This window comes from Protomyctophum parallelum (assembly GCF_964188405.1).
Source record: "Protomyctophum parallelum genome assembly, chromosome: 15".
NCBI classification, from domain to species: domain Eukaryota; kingdom Metazoa; phylum Chordata; class Actinopteri; order Myctophiformes; family Myctophidae; genus Protomyctophum; species Protomyctophum parallelum.
Window position 1 is genome coordinate 6904322 of NC_139710.1, and position 22721 is coordinate 6927042.

Below are 22721 nucleotides of genomic sequence, written 5' to 3' on the forward strand. Positions count from 1 at the left end.
CAGTACAGACATTCCATGTTCATGTCCTGTTCCTCCTACAGCTCAATGCTGCAGTAATTTGAATTTTTCAAGGCTAGAATAGAAAATAAAAACTCAAAAGCACCAGGAGACATCTGCTGAATGCCCCAAGGTGCCTTGTGGGGCGGCAGTGGCTCAGGGGTAGAGTGCCTGGATGGTAACCGCTAAGGTTGCCAGTTCAAACCCGGGCTCCCCCAGAGTTACTGTCGAAGTGTCCTTGAGCAAGACACTGAACCCCTAATTGCTCCCGATGTGCTAGTTGGTGCCTTGCATGGTTTCCGCTGCCATCGGTGTATGAATGGGTGAATGTAATGCACAATCTCTGTAAAGCGCCTTGGCGCTTTACAGAGATTGTGCATTAAAGGCGCTATATAAATGCACCATTTACCATTTATGTTAAATTGGACATTTTCATGGTAAAAGGTTAGCTGGACAGGGTTCTTTCAGACATAAGCCCCAACCGTTACATCTCAGGAAACAGGGGGAGAGAGTCCTCCAGCACCTTGATGTCATGACATGGGACTTGAACCTGCCAACTGTCTGTAGCAGAGGCAACAGGTCAAGCGCTCCACACCATTGAGCCAAGGCACCTTTGGGCAATCAGCACATGTCTCCTGGTGCTTTTGAGTTTTTATTTTTTTATTCAAGCCTTGAAAAGTTCAAATTACTGCAGCATTGAGCTGTAGGAGGAACAGGACTTGAACATGGAATGTCTGTACTGAAAGCCTGATGATTAGACCACTGCACCATCAGTCAGACACTCTCAGGCAAAGTCTCCTGGTAATTTTGAAGTGATCTTTTGTGCGTTAGCCTTCAGTAAAGTTTAAATAACACAGAATCATATTAATCAGATGTTTCTTAGCGCTGTTGTTGAGGTCTTCTTTTGTATGATAGTGTAACAGCCGGGAATCGAACCCTGGTCTCCCACGTGGAAAGCCAACATCTTAACCACTACGACAATTAGAGTTTTGAGGTAGTCAGGCTGAGGCTGTGAGCCACTGCTAGAATAGCAGTAAATGAAGCTCAATAACTAGCATTAAACTTTAGGAAGAGTGGGATTTGAACATGAACTCTCTGTGCTGAATAGCCCCTACTACAACATCACTCAGTAACATCTGCCTCTTTGTACTGTTGAAGCGATCTTTTGTATGTTAGCCTTCAGATAGTAAAGTTGAAAGAATCAAGAGTTGAACATAGACTCACGTTCATCAGAGTGTAACACCCAGGAATCGAACACAGGTCCCCTGCACTGAAGGCCAACATCTTAACCACTAAGCCAAAGCAACTGCCTATGGCTCAGGGGAGATATGAGACTTTTGAGGTTATCAGGCTGAGGCTGTGAGCCTTCAGTTAATACACCTCTAAATGTTCAAATCCCTGTTCTCCTATAACTTAATGCTGGAGTGTTTCAACTTTACTAACATGGGCTATAGCCCATACCGTACGGCATACTATAGCACGCCGTTTTTCATCATTTTTGAGGATTTTAAAAAAATGGGGGAAAAAAAAAACATGGGTTATAGCCCATCGTTTTTTTTTTTTTTGAAAAAAAAAATGACCTCGTTTTTCATCATTTTTGAACATGGGCTATAGCCCATACCGTACGGCATACTATAGCACGCCGTTTTTCATCATTTTTGAGGATTTAAAAAAAATGAAAAAATGAAAAAAGATGGGTTATAGCCCGTTTTTAGATTTTTTTTATTGTATAGCAGTGGCTCACAGCCTCAGCCTGATGACCTCAAAAGTCTCATATCTCCCCTGAGCCATAGGCAGTTGCTTTGGCTTAGTGGTTAAGATGTTGGCCTTCAGTGCAGGTGACCTGTGTTCGATTCCTGGGTGTTACACTCTGATGAACGTGATTCTATGTTCAACTCTTGATTCTTTCAACTTTACTATCTGAAGGCTAACATACAAAAGATCGCTTCAACAGTACAAAGAGGCAGATGTTACTGAGTGATGGTGTAGTAGGGGTTATTCCGCACAGAGAGTTCATTTTCAAATCCCACTCTTCCTAAAGTTTAATGCTAGTTATTGAGCTTAATTTACTGCTATTCTAGCAGTGGCTCACAGCCTCAGCCTGATTACCTCAAAACTCTAATTGTCGTAGTGGTTAAGATGTTGGCTTTCCATGTGGGAGACCAGGGTTCGATTCCCGGCTGTTACACTATCATATAAAAGAAGACCTCAACAGCGCTAAGAAACATCTGATTAATATGATTCTGTGTTATTTAAACTTTACTAACTGAAGGCTAACGAACAAAAGATCACTTCAAAATTACCAGGAGACTTAGCCTGAGAGTCTGACTGATGGTGCAATGGTCTAACCATCAGGCTTTCAGTACAGACATTCCATGTTCATGTCCTGTTCCTCCTACAGCTCAATGCTGCAGTAATTTGAATTTTTCAAGGCTAGAATAGAAAATAAAAACTCAAAAGCACCAGGAGACATCTGCTGAATGCCCCAAGGTGCCTTGTGGGGCGGCAGTGGCTCAGGGGTAGAGTGCCTGGATGGTAACCGTAAGGTTGCCAGTTCAAACCCGGGCTCCCCCAGAGTTACTGTCGAAGTGTCCTTGAGCAAGACACTGAACCCCTAATTGCTCCCGATGTGCTAGTTGGTGCCTTGCATGGTTTCCGCTGCCATCGGTGTATGAATGGGTGAATGTAATGCACAATCTCTGTAAAGCGCCTTGGCGCTTTACAGAGATTGTGCATTAAAGGCGCTATATAAATGCACCATTTACCATTTATGTTAAATTGGACATTTTCATGGTAAAAGGTTAGCTGGACAGGGTTCTTTCAGACATAAGCCCCAACCGTTACATCTCAGGAAACAGGGGGAGAGAGTCCTCCAGCACCTTGATGTCATGACATGGGACTTGAACCTGCCAACTGTCTGTAGCAGAGGCAACAGGTCAAGCGCTCCACACCATTGAGCCAAGGCACCTTTGGGCAATCAGCACATGTCTCCTGGTGCTTTTGAGTTTTTATTTTTTTATTCAAGCCTTGAAAAGTTCAAATTACTGCAGCATTGAGCTGTAGGAGGAACAGGACTTGAACATGGAATGTCTGTACTGAAAGCCTGATGATTAGACCACTGCACCATCAGTCAGACACTCTCAGGCAAAGTCTCCTGGTAATTTTGAAGTGATCTTTTGTGCGTTAGCCTTCAGTAAAGTTTAAATAACACAGAATCATATTAATCAGATGTTTCTTAGCGCTGTTGTTGAGGTCTTCTTTTGTATGATAGTGTAACAGCCGGGAATCGAACCCTGGTCTCCCACGTGGAAAGCCAACATCTTAACCACTACGACAATTAGAGTTTTGAGGTAGTCAGGCTGAGGCTGTGAGCCACTGCTAGAATAGCAGTAAATGAAGCTCAATAACTAGCATTAAACTTTAGGAAGAGTGGGATTTGAACATGAACTCTCTGTGCTGAATAGCCCCTACTACAACATCACTCAGTAACATCTGCCTCTTTGTACTGTTGAAGCGATCTTTTGTATGTTAGCCTTCAGATAGTAAAGTTGAAAGAATCAAGAGTTGAACATAGACTCACGTTCATCAGAGTGTAACACCCAGGAATCGAACACAGGTCCCCTGCACTGAAGGCCAACATCTTAACCACTAAGCCAAAGCAACTGCCTATGGCTCAGGGGAGATATGAGACTTTTGAGGTTATCAGGCTGAGGCTGTGAGCCTTCAGTTAATACACCTCTAAATGTTCAAATCCCTGTTCTCCTATAACTTAATGCTGGAGTGTTTCAACTTTACTAACATGGGCTATAGCCCATACCGTACGGCATACTATAGCACGCCGTTTTTCATCATTTTTGAGGATTTGAAAAAAATGGGGGAAAAAAAAAACATGGGTTATAGCCCATCGTTTTTTTTTTTTTTGAAAAAAAAAATGACCTCGTTTTTCATCATTTTTGAACATGGGCTATAGCCCATACCGTACGGCATACTATAGCACGCCGTTTTTCATCATTTTTGAGGATTTAAAAAAAATGAAAAAATGAAAAAAGATGGGTTATAGCCCGTTTTTAGATTTTTTTTATTGTATAGCAGTGGCTCACAGCCTCAGCCTGATGACCTCAAAAGTCTCATATCTCCCCTGAGCCATAGGCAGTTGCTTTGGCTTAGTGGTTAAGATGTTGGCCTTCAGTGCAGGTGACCTGTGTTCGATTCCTGGGTGTTACACTCTGATGAACGTGATTCTATGTTCAACTCTTGATTCTTTCAACTTTACTATCTGAAGGCTAACATACAAAAGATCGCTTCAACAGTACAAAGAGGCAGATGTTACTGAGTGATGGTGTAGTAGGGGTTATTCCGCACAGAGAGTTCATTTTCAAATCCCACTCTTCCTAAAGTTTAATGCTAGTTATTGAGCTTAATTTACTGCTATTCTAGCAGTGGCTCACAGCCTCAGCCTGATTACCTCAAAACTCTAATTGTCGTAGTGGTTAAGATGTTGGCTTTCCATGTGGGAGACCAGGGTTCGATTCCCGGCTGTTACACTATCATATAAAAGAAGACCTCAACAGCGCTAAGAAACATCTGATTAATATGATTCTGTGTTATTTAAACTTTACTAACAGAAGGCTAACGAACAAAAGATCACTTCAAAATTACCAGGAGACTTAGCCTGAGAGTCTGACTGATGGTGCAATGGTCTAACCATCAGGCTTTCAGTACAGACATTCCATGTTCATGTCCTGTTCCTCCTACAGCTCAATGCTGCAGTAATTTGAATTTTTCAAGGCTAGAATAGAAAATAAAAACTCAAAAGCACCAGGAGACATCTGCTGAATGCCCCAAGGTGCCTTGTGGGGCGGCAGTGGCTCAGGGGTAGAGTGCCTGGATGGTAACCGTAAGGTTGCCAGTTCAAACCCGGGCTCCCCCAGAGTTACTGTCGAAGTGTCCTTGAGCAAGACACTGAACCCCTAATTGCTCCCGATGTGCTAGTTGGTGCCTTGCATGGTTTCCGCTGCCATCGGTGTATGAATGGGTGAATGTAATGCACAATCTCTGTAAAGCGCCTTGGCGCTTTACAGAGATTGTGCATTAAAGGCGCTATATAAATGCACCATTTACCATTTATGTTAAATTGGACATTTTCATGGTAAAAGGTTAGCTGGACAGGGTTCTTTCAGACATAAGCCCCAACCGTTACATCTCAGGAAACAGGGGGAGAGAGTCCTCCAGCACCTTGATGTCATGACATGGGACTTGAACCTGCCAACTGTCTGTAGCAGAGGCAACGGGTCAAGCGCTCCACACCATTGAGCCAAGGCACCTTTGGGCAATCAGCAGATGTCTCCTGGTGCTTTTGAGTTTTCATTTTTTTATTCAAGCCTTGAAAAGTTCAAATTACTGCAGCATTGAGCTGTAGGAGGAACAGGACTTGAACATGGAATGTCTGTACTGAAAGCCTGATGATTAGACCACTGCACCATCAGTCAGACACTCTCAGGCAAAGTCTCCTGGTAATTTTGAAGTGATCTTTTGTGCGTTAGCCTTCAGTAAAGTTTAAATAACACAGAATCATATTAATCAGATGTTTCTTAGCGCTGTTGTTGAGGTCTTCTTTTGTATGATAGTGTAACAGCCGGGAATCGAACCCTGGTCTCCCACATGGAAAGCCAACATCTTAACCACTACGACAATTAGAGTTTTGAGGTAGTCAGGCTGAGGCTGTGAGCCACTGCTAGAATAGCAGTAAATGAAGCTCAATAACTAGCATTAAACTTTAGGAAGAGTGGGATTTGAACATGAACTCTCTGTGCTGAATAGCCCCTACTACAACATCACTCAGTAACATCTGCCTCTTTGTACTGTTGAAGCGATCTTTTGTATGTTAGCCTTCAGATAGTAAAGTTGAAAGAATCAAGAGTTGAACATAGACTCACGTTCATCAGAGTGTAACACCCAGGAATCGAACACAGGTCCCCTGCACTGAAGGCCAACATCTTAACCACTAAGCCAAAGCAACTGCCTATGGCTCAGGGGAGATATGAGACTTTTGAGGTTATCAGGCTGAGGCTGTGAGCCTTCAGTTAATACACCTCTAAATGTTCAAATCCCTGTTCTCCTATAACTTAATGCTGGAGTGTTTCAACTTTACTAACATGGGCTATAGCCCATACCGTACGGCATACTATAGCACGCCGTTTTTCATCATTTTTGAGGATTTGAAAAAAATGGGGAAAAAAAAAAAACATGGGTTATAGCCCATCGTTTTTTTTTTTTTTTTTTTTTTAAATGACCTCGTTTTTCATCATTTTTGAACATGGGCTATAGCCCATACCGTACGGCATACTATAGCACGCCGTTTTTCATCATTTTTGAGGATTTAAAAAAATGAAAAAATGAAAAAAGATGGGTTATAGCCCGTTTTTAGATTTTTTTTATTGTATAGCAGTGGCTCACAGCCTCAGCCTGATGACCTCAAAAGTCTCATATCTCCCCTGAGCCTTAGGCAGTTGCTTTGGCTTAGTGGTTAAGATGTTGGCCTTCAGTGCAGGGGACCTGTGTTCGATTTCTGGGTGTTACACTCTGATGAACGTGAGTCTATGTTCAACTCTTGATTCTTTCAACTTTACTATCTGAAGGCTAACATACAAAAGATCGCTTCAACAGTACAAAGAGGCAGATGTTACTGAGTGATGGTGTAGTAGGGGTTATTCCGCACAGAGAGTTCATTTTCAAATCCCACTCTTCCTAAAGTTTAATGCTAGTTATTGAGCTTAATTTACTGCTATTCTAGCAGTGGCTCACAGCCTCAGCCTGATTACCTCAAAACTCTAATTGTCGTAGTGGTTAAGATGTTGGCTTTCCATGTGGGAGACCAGGGTTCGATTCCCGGCTGTTACACTATCATATAAAAGAAGACCTCAACAGCGCTAAGAAACATCTGATTAATATGATTCTGTGTTATTTAAACTTTACTAACTGAAGGCTAACGAACAAAAGATCACTTCAAAATTACCAGGAGACTTAGCCTGAGAGTCTGACTGATGGTGCAATGGTCTAACCATCAGGCTTTCAGTACAGACATTCCATGTTCATGTCCTGTTCCTCCTACAGCTCAATGCTGCAGTAATTTGAATTTTTCAAGGCTAGAATAGAAAATAAAAACTCAAAAGCACCAGGAGACATCTGCTGAATGCCCCAAGGTGCCTTGTGGGGCGGCAGTGGCTCAGGGGTAGAGTGCCTGGATGGTAACCGTAAGGTTGCCAGTTCAAACCCGGGCTCCCCCAGAGTTACTGTCGAAGTGTCCTTGAGCAAGACACTGAACCCCTAATTGCTCCCGATGTGCTAGTTGGTGCCTTGCATGGTTTCCGCTGCCATCGGTGTATGAATGGGTGAATGTAATGCACAATCTCTGTAAAGCGCCTTGGCGCTTTACAGAGATTGTGCATTAAAGGCGCTATATAAATGCACCATTTACCATTTATGTTAAATTGGACATTTTCATGGTAAAAGGTTAGCTGGACAGGGTTCTTTCAGACATAAGCCCCAACCGTTACATCTCAGGAAACAGGGGGAGAGAGTCCTCCAGCACCTTGATGTCATGACATGGGACTTGAACCTGCCAACTGTCTGTAGCAGAGGCAACGGGTCAAGCGCTCCACACCATTGAGCCAAGGCACCTTTGGGCAATCAGCAGATGTCTCCTGGTGCTTTTGAGTTTTCATTTTTTTATTCAAGCCTTGAAAAGTTCAAATTACTGCAGCATTGAGCTGTAGGAGGAACAGGACTTGAACATGGAATGTCTGTACTGAAAGCCTGATGATTAGACCACTGCACCATCAGTCAGACACTCTCAGGCAAAGTCTCCTGGTAATTTTGAAGTGATCTTTTGTGCGTTAGCCTTCAGTAAAGTTTAAATAACACAGAATCATATTAATCAGATGTTTCTTAGCGCTGTTGTTGAGGTCTTCTTTTGTATGATAGTGTAACAGCCGGGAATCGAACCCTGGTCTCCCACATGGAAAGCCAACATCTTAACCACTACGACAATTAGAGTTTTGAGGTAGTCAGGCTGAGGCTGTGAGCCACTGCTAGAATAGCAGTAAATGAAGCTCAATAACTAGCATTAAACTTTAGGAAGAGTGGGATTTGAACATGAACTCTCTGTGCTGAATAGCCCCTACTACAACATCACTCAGTAACATCTGCCTCTTTGTACTGTTGAAGCGATCTTTTGTATGTTAGCCTTCAGATAGTAAAGTTGAAAGAATCAAGAGTTGAACATAGACTCACGTTCATCAGAGTGTAACACCCAGGAATCGAACACAGGTCCCCTGCACTGAAGGCCAACATCTTAACCACTAAGCCAAAGCAACTGCCTATGGCTCAGGGGAGATATGAGACTTTTGAGGTTATCAGGCTGAGGCTGTGAGCCTTCAGTTAATACACCTCTAAATGTTCAAATCCCTGTTCTCCTATAACTTAATGCTGGAGTGTTTCAACTTTACTAACATGGGCTATAGCCCATACCGTACGGCATACTATAGCACGCCGTTTTTCATCATTTTTGAGGATTTGAAAAAAATGGGGAAAAAAAAAAAACATGGGTTATAGCCCATCGTTTTTTTTTTTTTTTTTTTTTTAAATGACCTCGTTTTTCATCATTTTTGAACATGGGCTATAGCCCATACCGTACGGCATACTATAGCACGCCGTTTTTCATCATTTTTGAGGATTTAAAAAAAATGAAAAAATGAAAAAAGATGGGTTATAGCCCGTTTTTAGATTTTTTTTTATTGTATAGCAGTGGCTCACAGCCTCAGCCTGATGACCTCAAAAGTCTCATATCTCCCCTGAGCCATAGGCAGTTGCTTTGGCTTAGTGGTTAAGATGTTGGCCTTCAGTGCAGGTGACCTGTGTTCGATTCCTGGGTGTTACACTCTGATGAACGTGATTCTATGTTCAACTCTTGATTCTTTCAACTTTACTATCTGAAGGCTAACATACAAAAGATCGCTTCAACAGTACAAAGAGGCAGATGTTACTGAGTGATGGTGTAGTAGGGGTTATTCCGCACAGAGAGTTCATTTTCAAATCCCACTCTTCCTAAAGTTTAATGCTAGTTATTGAGCTTAATTTACTGCTATTCTAGCAGTGGCTCACAGCCTCAGCCTGATTACCTCAAAACTCTAATTGTCGTAGTGGTTAAGATGTTGGCTTTCCATGTGGGAGACCAGGGTTCGATTCCCGGCTGTTACACTATCATATAAAAGAAGACCTCAACAGCGCTAAGAAACATCTGATTAATATGATTCTGTGTTATTTAAACTTTACTAACTGAAGGCTAACGAACAAAAGATCACTTCAAAATTACCAGGAGACTTAGCCTGAGAGTCTGACTGATGGTGCAATGGTCTAACCATCAGGCTTTCAGTACAGACATTCCATGTTCATGTCCTGTTCCTCCTACAGCTCAATGCTGCAGTAATTTGAATTTTTCAAGGCTAGAATAGAAAATAAAAACTCAAAAGCACCAGGAGACATCTGCTGAATGCCCCAAGGTGCCTTGTGGGGCGGCAGTGGCTCAGGGGTAGAGTGCCTGGATGGTAACCGTAAGGTTGCCAGTTCAAACCCGGGCTCCCCCAGAGTTACTGTCGAAGTGTCCTTGAGCAAGACACTGAACCCCTAATTGCTCCCGATGTGCTAGTTGGTGCTTTGTTTGGTTTCCGCTGCCATCGGTGTATGAATGGGTGAATGTAATGCACAATCTCTGTAAAGCGCCTTGGCGCTTTACAGAGATTGTGCATTAAAGGCGCTATATAAATGCACCATTTACCATTTATGTTAAATTGGACATTTTCATGGTAAAAGGTTAGCTGGACAGGGTTCTTTCAGACATAAGCCCCAACCGTTACATCTCAGGAAACAGGGGGAGAGAGTCCTCCAGCACCTTGATGTCATGACATGGGACTTGAACCTGCCAACTGTCTGTAGCAGAGGCAACGGGTCAAGCGCTCCACACCATTGAGCCAAGGCACCTTTGGGCAATCAGCAGATGTCTCCTGGTGCTTTTGAGTTTTCATTTTTTTATTCAAGCCTTGAAAAGTTCAAATTACTGCAGCATTGAGCTGTAGGAGGAACAGGACTTGAACATGGAATGTCTGTACTGAAAGCCTGATGATTAGACCACTGCACCATCAGTCAGACACTCTCAGGCAAAGTCTCCTGGTAATTTTGAAGTGATCTTTTGTGCGTTAGCCTTCAGTAAAGTTTAAATAACACAGAATCATATTAATCAGATGTTTCTTAGCGCTGTTGTTGAGGTCTTCTTTTGTATGATAGTGTAACAGCCGGGAATCGAACCCTGGTCTCCCACGTGGAAAGCCAACATCTTAACCACTACGACAATTAGAGTTTTGAGGTAGTCAGGCTGAGGCTGTGAGCCACTGCTAGAATAGCAGTAAATGAAGCTCAATAACTAGCATTAAACTTTAGGAAGAGTGGGATTTGAACATGAACTCTCTGTGCTGAATAGCCCCTACTACAACATCACTCAGTAACATCTGCCTCTTTGTACTGTTGAAGCGATCTTTTGTATGTTAGCCTTCAGATAGTAAAGTTGAAAGAATCAAGAGTTGAACATAGACTCACGTTCATCAGAGTGTAACACCCAGGAATCGAACACAGGTCCCCTGCACTGAAGGCCAACATCTTAACCACTAAGCCAAAGCAACTGCCTATGGCTCAGGGGAGATATGAGACTTTTGAGGTTATCAGGCTGAGGCTGTGAGCCTTCAGTTAATACACCTCTAAATGTTCAAATCCCTGTTCTCCTATAACTTAATGCTGGAGTGTTTCAACTTTACTAACATGGGCTATAGCCCATACCGTACGGCATACTATAGCACGCCGTTTTTCATCATTTTTGAGGATTAAAAAAAAATGAAAAAATGAAAAAAGATGGGTTATAGCCCGTTTTTAGATTTTTTTTATTGTATAGCAGTGGCTCACAGCCTCAGCCTGATGACCTCAAAAGTCTCATATCTCCCCTGAGCCATAGGCAGTTGCTTTGGCTTAGTGGTTAAGATGTTGGCCTTCAGTGCAGTAGACCTGTGTTCGATTCCTGGGTGTTACACTCTGATGAACGTGATTCTATGTTCAACTCTTGATTCTTTCAACTTTACTATCTGAAGGCTAACATACAAAAGATCGCTTCAACAGTACAAAGAGGCAGATGTTACTGAGTGATGGTGTAGTAGGGGTTATTCCGCACAGAGAGTTCATTTTCAAATCCCACTCTTCCTAAAGTTTAATGCTAGTTATTGAGCTTCATTTACTGCTATTCTAGCAGTGGCTCACAGCCTCAGCCTGATTACCTCAACACTCTAATTGTCGTAGTGGTTAAGATGTTGGCTTTCCACGTGGGAGACCAGGGTTCGATTCCCGGCTGTTACACTATCATATTTATAAGAAGACCTCAACAGCGCTAAGAAACATCTGATTAATATGATTCTGTGTTATTTAAACTTTACTAACTGAAGGCTAACGAACAAAAGATCACTTCAAAATGACCAGGAGACTTTGCCTGAGAGTGTCTGACTGATGGTGCAATGGTCTAATCATCAGGCTTTCAGTACAGACATTCCATGTCCATGTTCAAGTCCTGTTCCTCCTACAGCTCAATGCTGCAGTAATTTGAACTTTTCAAGGCTTGAATGAAAAATAAAAACTCAAAAGCACCAGGAGACATCTGCTGAATGCCCAAAGGTGCCTTGGTGTAATGGTGTAATGGTGTGGAGTGCTTGACCCGTTGCCTCTGCTACAGGCAGTTGGCAGGTTCAAGTCCCATGTCATGACATCAAGGTGCTGGAGGACCATCGGGAGAGGGTGCTCTCTCCCCCTGTTTCCTGAGATGTAATGGTTGGGGCTTATGTCTGAAAGAACCCTGTCCAGCTAACCTTTCACCATGAAAATGTCCAATTTAACATATTCTTACCACCTCTCAGTTTGCCCTTTTCCAACTGGCCTGGAAGCCAGACATAAAAGAGGGACTTTCCAACCAAGTTTTGGCCCAGTATGCAAATACACAGACTATTCTTTCTGTCAGATGATGGGCCAAATTGCTATTTTATTTTTAAACGTTTGACCTAATTCTTATCTGTAAAATTTTAGGTGGACAGGGTTCTTTCAAACATAACCCCCAACTGCTACTTTTCAGGAAACAGGGGGAGAGAGCACCGTCTCCCGATGGTCCTCACTAGTACCTTGCATGGGACTTGAACCTGCAGGCAGGTGGTAGCAGAGGCTACCGATCAAGCACACCACACCATTGAGCTAAGGCACCTTGGGGCAATCAGCAGATGTCTCCTGGTGCTTATGAGTTTTTATTTTTTATTCTAGCCTTGAAAAGTTCAAATTACTGCAGCATTGGTTGAGTATTAGTTTTGAACCAGTAACCTTTGGATTATGAACCTCAGATTTATCTTTTGAGCCACATCGGCATGTAAGGTACAATCGGGAACTTATATTTAACCAGCCGTTTAGAATTTAGATGGACAGTGAAAATGTTCTTCAGGAGAATTGAACCCGGAATGTTCTGCTTATAAAGCCCAGGTTTATCTACGGTGCCACACTGGCATGTGAGGTACAATCGGGAACTTATATTTAACCATCCGTTTAGAATTTAGATGGACAGTTCTGTTTATAAACGTCTAAAACAAGTCTAAAAATAGACGTGTTTTAGACGTCTGTTTTGAGGATATGAAAAAAAAACATGGGTTATAGCCCATCGTTTTTTGAAACTTTGAAAAAAAAAAAAATCGTTTTTCATCATTTTTGAACATGGGCTATAGCCCATACCGTACGGCATACTATAGCACGCCGTTTTTCATCATTTTTGAGGATTTGAAAAAAATGAAAAAAAAACAAAAAAAACATGGGTTATAGCCCATCGTTTTTTGAAATTTTGAAAAAAAAGAATTACCTCGTTTTTCATCATTTTTGACCATGGGCTATAGCCCATACCGTACGGCATACTATAGCACGCCGTTTTTCATCATTTTTGAGGATTTGAAAAAAATGGGGGGAAAAAAATCAAACATGGGTTATAGCCCATAGTTTTTTGAAAATTTGAAAAAAAGAATTAACCTCTTTTTTCATACCATACATTTTCTCTTTACCATACATAGTGGATGGCAGAGAACCCTTCAATAGTGTCATTTGTTGTGATTTGGTGCAATATAAATTAAATTGAAACATTTCATTCATTTTGAAATTAAAACTGAATATCAATAAGGCGCTGGATATTATTATTTTTCCTTTCTGCATTTTTGGAGATGTGAGAGAGTGCTGGGAAATGTGTGGTCTTCATTGCTGTTTGGAACATTTCAGTCTCAAGCCAGAGTGCCAGAAGCTATTTGGGAGTAGCCTAGGCTATCAGTCTCTGGCTGCTACCCTCAAATTTCAGTCAGCCAAAAGCAACCACTATTACTTATGGCTCAAACAAAAGCTTCACAATATGGTAGCTCCAGACTTCCCAAAAACAAACTGGTCAGGCTACTACTTGACCTCACTCCCCGAACCCACCTCACCCCTGCCCACTTTGACAGGCTGGAATGGCTTAGGGTTGACGACAGAGTACAGCATCTTGCAATGGGTCTGGTCCATAAGATTCGATACACCACCACCAAGAGAATACGAGGATACATGTAGGCCTACCTATCTAAATACTTCCTTAATGTCAACGAAGTCCACACCCACAACACCAGAGGGAGTTCAACTAACCATGTGCAACCCAGATTCGGCACAAACAAGGGACTAAATTAATTTCGCTCCTATGCCACCAAAATGTGGAACCAACAGTCATTAAGACATCTGAATCCCTTGACTCCTTCAAAACCGTCCTCAAAGGGCACCTACGGACGGCTGCAATTAGAAACTGGCCCCCGTAAAAACTGAATCCTCCACCCACCCCTTTTCCCCCTCACTGTATATGTTTCTTTTCCCTTTTTACCTCCTCTATGATGATTTCCTGTTTTGACTATATAGTTGTGTATATTCGTACGTCTCTAATTGTTTTGATGAATTGAAAATGGTGGCCCTATTGTAAACAAGTGTAATGCTTTATGGTGCGTCGTCCACTCACAGTTAGGCCTATATACTTGTATCTCAAAAAAATTGAATATTGTCTAACAGTGAAACTTTAATATAGGCTATTTTAGATTCATTGCACATAAAGTGAAATATTTAAAACGTTTACAGCTCCTGAAAATCTAAAAATCCTATCTCAAAATATTAGAATACTTTATGAAACCACAAAAAATATATATATACAGAAATGTCAACCATCTGGAAAATATGTACAGTGCACATATGCACTCAATACATAGTCTTGGCTACTTTTAAACAAGCCTTTGGCACCGTTTGTATTGTTGAATCTATTGTCTCACACCTTCCTCTTGACAACACAACCTAGATTCTCTGTGGGGTTCAGGCTGTTACAGTTACAGTAATAGTAAGTCGTTTTGGCACTGTGGGCAGGTGCCAAATCGAGCTGGAAAGGAAAATCAGCATATCCATAAAGCTTGTTGTTACGTCCCCTTGTCTAGGGTTAGGGGAAGCAACATAAAATGCAATAAGACAATTGGAATAAAACTGAATGTATATTTATTTACAGCCAAAATTAGGAATATATATACAAAATATACAATAAACCCACAAACCTAAGCTAAACAAAACCAAAAACTACACCTAAGTTAAACAACATTAAATAGAACTCAAAATTATCACAAATAAAGAACTGTCCTTGTGGCAGCACGACCCATGTTGCAGCAGCCCGTGCACTCAGCACATCACATTTCACTGCATTTTAAAGATACTACTTTTTTAATATGTATGTGACAAATAAAGATTGATTGATTGATTCTGAAGGCTTGCAGACTGAGGCAGGTTACTACACCAGTCTCTTCCAAAAGCTTTTAAAGACAGGATGGGCGTAGTTTGGAGTGAGAGGACAGGGAGACCGATTCCCTGCTGTCCTGAAGCGGACAGTCCTTCAATAAGAGTCGTTTGTGAATGAGCTTTATAGTAGACTGGGTGTGGCCACAACCCAATCCACTGCCGGTGTCATAAGGCTCATCAGCTTCCGACCAATCTGTGGAGAGGAGCAATTCCCGACAGCAGCAGGCATTCTCCAGTAATCAGTCTAATGATGCCACAGGTCTCCTCCACCTCTCATCAACTCTCCACCTCAGAAGACAGGAAACAACAGATAATACCAAATACAAACAGAACTACAAAAATACTATTTATGGCTAGCCACAACATACTGAAGCGCAAAGTGCTCTAACATATCCTGGTAGATGGCTCTGTTGACTCCATTGTGAAGTTTTCACTGTCAGCGGACCAACACCATGCAGATAACATGGACCCCATTGGACCCAACATTCATCACTGTGTTTTATCAATTCTAGATACAACGCAACCATCTATTAGGATATTTTACAGCACCGTGTGTATGTTGACAAGCTTTTTGGGTATATACTGATTTCCTTTTCCAGCAGCACTTGGCACCTGCCATGGTATTACTGTGCTTAAATGACCAGCCAACTGGGTTACTATACTTTGATTCAACGGAGCATTGGTCCGATCGACAACCTACCTCAAACCCTCACCCTAACCCTAACCTCCCCCGGGGCAGACACCTAAACCTAACCCCAACCCTCTCCCGACCCCCAGCGCACCTCGGACCATTGCTCCATGCTCCGTCGGATCATAGTGTGCCTCCCAGCCAACTGTCCTGACCTGAACCCGATAATCTAGGTTGAATTGTCAAGAGGAAGGTGAGAGACACTAGATTCAACAATACAACAGTTTAAATCTGCAATCAAAGCACATCTGGGCTTCCATAATATCTCAACAGTGCCACAGGCTTATCACCTCCATGCCACACCCCATTGATGAAATAAAAGTAGCCCAGACCACATAAATTAACATACTTTTCAGTAGCCGCAATTTGGAACTCTGATGAATCTAGAGTTGCAATACCCTCCATTGACTCCCTACTCATGCAATTTGCGATTGCGATCTGCTTGTATTAAACTACGTTAAACTCAACAACATTGCAGCTCTAGGTCAATCTTGAATTACCCTCTTTCAATCTGCCGAGCTTTTATTTCATAAAAATCCACCGTAGACATGTTATGAGCTACTTTCTGTCAAGTGTTGCAGTTTGAAGCACTCGTTTTTATTAACGGGTCGCGCTGCTGCCTCCTGCATTATGTGCAAATTCGAAACAGGTGGTACACAGGGCCGTTCAGTTACTCACGACGAGTGCTTCCAAACTCCAGCACTTAGAAAAAGAATCACCTGCACAGAATAAAAGTAGCTCATAACATATCTACGGTGGATTTTTATCAAACAAAAGCTCGGCAGATTGAAAGAGGATAATTCAAGCTTGGCCTAGAGCTGCAATGTAGGTGAGTTTAACGTTGTTTAATACAAGCAGATCGCAAACGCAAATTGGATGAGTAGGGAGGGTCATAGCCCTAGAACGGCTCTTGTTGTTACATACAGTATGTACAGTATTTCACATACAGAGCCATAGAACACGCTCCTTGATTTGTGGTAGAACGTTAACATGTGCGGCATAAATGTGATAAATGCTCCGTTTGTACTCACCCATTAAATTCTTCCAAAGACGTGGAGTGAAAAATGGTCCTCTAGTTTTATATCCATGTGAAAGTTCTGGCACAAAACGCGTATTTAGTGAATTATCTCCACTTTTTCAAGAGATGCACACGGACGCCTTTCTCTCCGGCGAGGGGGGGCACGGGCATATCGATGAACCGATTTTAGATACTTCCTGTTGTCATCACAAATTGACCGGAGAAACACAAAAGTTTGCGGTCACACAATTGGCAGGTGGTGTGATTAATTACCCAGCACCTATCGCAAAGCACCTGCCAATTGTGTGACCCAAACTTTTGTGTTTTCTTGGTCAATTTGTGATGACGTCTTTGGTAAACAACAGGAAGTATCTAAAATCGGTTCATCGATATGCCCGTGCCCCCCCTCGCCGGAGAAAAAGGCGTCCGTGTGCATCTCTTGAAAAAGTGGAGATAATTCACTAAATATGCGTTTTGTGCCAGAACTTTCACATGGATATAAAACTAGAGGACCATTTTTCACTCCACGTCTTTGGAATAATTTAATGGGCGAGTACAAACGGAGCATTTATCACATTTATGCCGCACATGTTAACGTTCTACCACAAATCAAGGAGCGTGTTCTATGGCTCTGTATGTGAAATACTGTACATAGTGTATGTAACAACAAGAGCCGTTCTAGGGCTAGGAGGGTCAATGGAGGGTATTGCAACTCTAGATTCATCCCATTATAAAAAAATCTAGAGTTGCAAATTGCGCTAACTTTTCAGATGGTTGACATTTCTGTATTATAAATATGCTTGCTTAGTGGTCTCATAAAATATTCTAATATTTTGAGATAGGATTTTTAGATTTTCATGAGCTGTATGCCGGAATCATCAAGATTAAAACAAAAAAAGGTTTTAAATTTCACTTTATGTGCAATGAATCTAGAATATATTTTTTTTAGATGCACCTGTATATTCAACATTAGCTCAATGGCTATACACATTAAAAGGCAATTATAGATTCAGTTTCTACACTGTCTTTGCAACTTTACATTATGCATGTTGTATTGACAATAAATACCTGGCAGGGTTGTTTGGTTCATGAGAAATACTTCATTGGACCATGAAACATCAGGTAACATCAGAACTGGCAATCAACACTCAAACATAAGTCATATCTTTATTACCCCACGTTACACGGCACACAAAATGTTCAAGTATGCCTGAGAAACTAAATGGAGCAAAAAGAAAAGAAAAAAAACAGGGAATAAAAGAGATAAAATGTATTTAAAATTAAGTGAACTGGCATTGCATTTCACAAAAATTCATAAGCTCATGATTTTGGAACAATTCACTGTAAAGTGCTAACTGGTTTGAGCTGAGTAAAAGCACACGTTCCCTTTGTAAGATCATACACATTACTTTACATGGAGGTACAGTTAATAGCCAGTCATCAGGCAAGCATTTACCACCAGAAGACATGGACCACAATTCATTTATTAGTCCTTTAATAAGATAACTGCTTCCTTAATTTCCGTGTTAATGGGAACAGTGAGAAAATCCACTGGTAGCCAGGACAATGCCAACTACAAATGCTGGTGTTGTCACTGTACAGTTTCCATCTCTCCTTTGTAATTACATGCAATTGACTGACATACAGTATCGGAAATCTCAAGTCAAGTCCTTCTAAATCCTCTTATGGATAGGAATCCTTGAACAAAAGAGATGAGAGCTTGAAGAGAGGAGTGCGATTTCTGGAGAAGGCAGGATAGCCTCCCACCTCCCATCATCCTTCTTCTCCTTCTCCTCTTCCTCTTCACCCCCTTGGTGTGGTGGGCTCACCCGACAAAAGCAGAGATCTGTCCAGCTGATGCCTGCCTTCCTACAGGTCCTGAGAATCCACTGTTTTAAATGTTGCCTCTCATTGGGAGGCAATTTGTTTTGTTGTTGTTTTTAAAGAAAGAAAGAAACAAAAACAAAAAAAATGTCTAGAGGGGGACTGCGTCAATAAATTCTCCCCCCTAGAATCCACCTAAACCGAATATCCACCCTCCCGCCCCAATCCTAACCATATAAAAGGTAAAAACAAGGTGTACTGCAGAATGGCTTTTACTCCTCACAGTCTGTGGGGGGAGCTAGAGCCCCTAGGAGCTGAGGTGCGGTTGGTGGTCTTGCGGCCGTTCTGTCGTGTCTGATTCATCTTGGTGGCCGAAGGTCTCCGAGCATCAGGCTGGCGCCTCCCCTGGGGGCCCCTCCGCTTGCCCCTTTGCCCTGCGCGGCCCCTTCCGGCCCCCGCTGGTCACTTGCGCGAGTGCAGTGTGTCCTGGAACTTGGTGCTTGTGTAGCGCACATGAAATCCTTTCTTGTTGATTGTATCATCAGAGCGGAACTTGATGACAATAGAGTCACCGGCTGAGTAGATCTCCTCTGGAGGCTGGTGGAATGGACACAGAAAGTGATTAAAGTTGGTCTGTATTACTTTCTGGTTTTCCGATTGCCTGTTAATTAAAATGGCTGATTTCTCAGTGGTGCTGAGAGAAAATTGGCTAATAAAATGGATGCGTTCCTGGATTGCGTGGGCACTGCTAATTTAGAGCATAGTATAGTCAAAGGCCAAGTAAGAGTCCAGTTTCCACACTCCACAGACACGTATCCAATATTGTATCCAATATTGCTTAATTTGGCTAGGGACTTAGGCTGCTATTGAATTACGGATAAAATACACAGATAATTGTCAGCTGTGTGAAAATGAACAAACACTTTTTCAGAAGAAACCCAAATACCACAGCCCTAAATTTTGAGTATCAGTTCAAAATGAGATGTAATATACTAGATTGAACAGCAATTACACAACAGTTCAACAGTTCCACGGTTTGATCATTAACATTATACTGTACATCAGGTTCTGTACATACACCCAGGTATATGCATCTACCCATTTCAAACTCAGTGTGGCGCTAGGGCTAAAATGCCCTTCTCTATAATATGTTTTCATCCTACTTTATACTTAATTGTGTCAGTTTAGTCCAATCTCTTTTAAAACAAGAAACTCAGTCCCAGGGGCACTGGGTGAGAATGATTGGAGAGGGGGGGGGGGGGGGGGGGGATCATGCCGTTCTCCGACCTAAGGGAACTAACATTTCTATTTCTCACTGGCCTGATTGTTCAAGGCCCTGGCTGCAGCCTCAGCATAGGTTGAGTCATTCTCACTTACAGCCCCTACACTGCAGACTGATAACCTGTTGGCAACCAGGTGGTGTCAGCTTTAATCAAGCTCAGACTGCCACTGATACTGGTAACATGCCAAAGTGATTAAAGCCACAGCATAGAGTAGAATTAAGAGCCCTAGGGCAGCTCGTTTCCCCAGATCACAGAGGCTGGGAGGGGTCACTCAACAGCGGCACTAATTCAACAGCAGTTGTTTCAATGCCACCATTGCTGCCGTTCCGTAAAAAAAGCCAATATTGTTCATCAGGAAACGGTCAGTACGAGAGCAGAGGTTGTGCTTACCCCGGAGCCACAATAGCGGCCCAGGCGTGGGGACTTGGTGTCTGCGCCGTCAAAGAGTTCCATGTAATCATAGCCGCAGTCAGCCTCCTCCTCAATCTCAAATGTCTGGAAGATGAGCTCCACACCATAACCTTTCTCTGCTGATATCACCCACTGGCAGTCAGAGGCACCCGGGTAGTTGTTGTCCCCAAACTGAGCGTGGGAGAACAAGTCTTTGGTCTTCACCTCGGCCTTCAGACGACCACCACACTCTGAGGACAGAAAACATTGTTGGACATTTTGTCGATGGGGGGTCTGAGTGGATGAGCAAAAATATAGGGCTCCATCTTGCACCACCCTTATCCCTAAACGTATTTGCCATTTTTTACTATTTTGAAAAACATTTTAAAATAGTTCAACTAGCTGATCTACATCGAGACAGTGTGACCTTGTAGATCGGCTATTTGAACTATTTTAAAAGTTTTTTTTTTTTAAATAGTAAAAAATGGCAAATTAGTTTAGGGATAAGGGTTAAGGGGTGGCGCAAGATATAGCCCATATTCTGCAATGTTGGAGTCGACCGAGTCAATTCCTTGCACGACCCTTTCAACCCTTTTTTCTGTTGTTGTAGGTGTTGTCGATTAATTATGTATAAATCAGCAATTGCAGTGGGATTACAGTGGGATCTCCTTTCATGGCTACTGGTAATCCTACAGGAACAGACTGTGTTTGACTGATTGATATTGTATTGACTAGTGCACTGAAGATTCCCAGGGAGCAATATGACAACTACTTGATTCAAGAAACAGGTTTATTGCAGTGTTCTCATAAAAAAAAATATATATAACTTTGATATGAAGGATAGGTCATACAACATTATACATGAATCCCCACAATTCATTCCCGTAGCAAATACAACAGCACAATGGACAAAAAAACAATAAATGTGCATGAGAACACTGGGGCATGCTAGGAAGCTCTACCCAGCTGAGGATCACACTCCAGGACACCACACAGCCTGCCCACCTGAGGGCTCCATCTGTCTCCAGTGACCCACGCTAGAAGTGCTTTTGTCATTTTATGGGGTCAGGCGGGGGGCTTTGGTTTCCCACGGTGAGGGACGTCTGGTGTGGAGTCCATCCACCTCCACTCGGTTCTCTCGAGGGGCTGTTATGATGCCAGCTGGGCCCAATGGAGAACTACCTTTAGTACCTTAATGTCCCCTACACCAGATAAAGTCACGTCTGAAAGTTTCGCAAGCACAGTAGCCCAGTCCGTTTGCTACAGAGCTTTGGAGCTTCTTCCTGGACCTACAGGAAACACCTACACCCGAGCCAGTGTTCTCCTGTGCATTGGTAATCATAGTTTCTGTTGGACCCCAGCCTCATCGAGGGCTCCCTGAGTCAGTTCATGGATTCTCTGCAATGACTCTTGCAACTGCACAAAGTAATACAGCCTCCCCTTAGTTTTGGCTCAGGCAGTGGCCCAAGCACTTAGTCTACTGAGGTCCATAGCTCTCTTCTGAACATACGAGCCATTGGAGATCAATGCATCGACTCCTGAACTGCAGTCTGGTACGACAACAGCACCAGGGGTATGCGGACTCTGCGGAGGTCCCAGTACTTCTGTAAGCTTGTCACTATGGGGGTGTAGAGAGGTAGTCCTGATCTTCTTCATTCCAAACCGCCATCAGACTTCCTGGAACACCTGGCATTTTTTGTTGAATTTGGAGAAACCACTTGCAATATTAGTTTTGTTGAGGTATTAAAATTGTTCTATAGTTTGATCTGCAAACAGCTGAAAGTTTTCACACACACACACACACACACACACACACACACACACACACACACACACACACACACACACACACACACACACACACACACACACACACACACACACACACACACACACACACACACACACACACACAGCTTAATGCCATGAACATGCAAGTTGTTGTTGTATATACTACAACATTTGTGCCTTACAATAGGCATGTTGTGGGTAGGATAGGGTGATGACTGACAGACAGACAAATATGTGCCGAGGGTGTGCTGGAGTTCTAAACGGGAACAGCATGGTGAGTTTAGTGTTTTATCAAAGGTGAGAGATCTCAGTGACAAGATCCTGTCACAACTAAGTGGACAGCACAGCTCAGGCACGCAATTACACCAATCAAATACCGGTACGGTACTTTTCTGAGTCCTTGTCTTAAAACATCTCGGGTCAACACTTTAGTCAAGACTGTTTTCATTGATGGACCAATCAAAAGCAAAAGTACTGCTATAGTAGAGTGTGTTGAATTAATGGTACGGGTCTGGAACTATAAGTATTCACAGCCACTGCACAATAGTCATGCCAATAATGACAGCAAGCTGTTGCGAGTGTGGCCAGTTGGCCACAATGATTGAGACAAAACAGGACAATATCAAATATCATTCCTCAGTCAAAAGTCACATTTACTTGTAAAGCACATTTTAAAACAAGCCACGTTGACCAAAGTGCTGTACATGCCATAGGAGGTAGCTAAAATCACAAATACAAGAAACACTGACATAAACAAGACACAAATGGGCAC

General features: G+C 42.5%; 1 protein-coding gene across 1 annotated transcript in view; it reads right to left on the reverse strand.

The window, feature by feature from the left end:
* Positions 1–17814: 17814 nt before the first annotated feature.
* Positions 17815–22721, reverse strand: part of bmp1a (bone morphogenetic protein 1a) — a 35120-nt gene continuing 30213 nt past the window's right edge. The window contains exons 19-20 of the mRNA XM_083785072.1: positions 20159–20409; positions 17815–19082 (exon numbers count right to left, since the gene is read on the reverse strand). Coding sequence (XP_083641198.1) covers positions 18948–19082; positions 20159–20409 — 386 coding nt within the window. The 3' untranslated portion in view covers positions 17815–18947. The remainder of the gene's footprint in view (positions 19083–20158; positions 20410–22721) is intronic.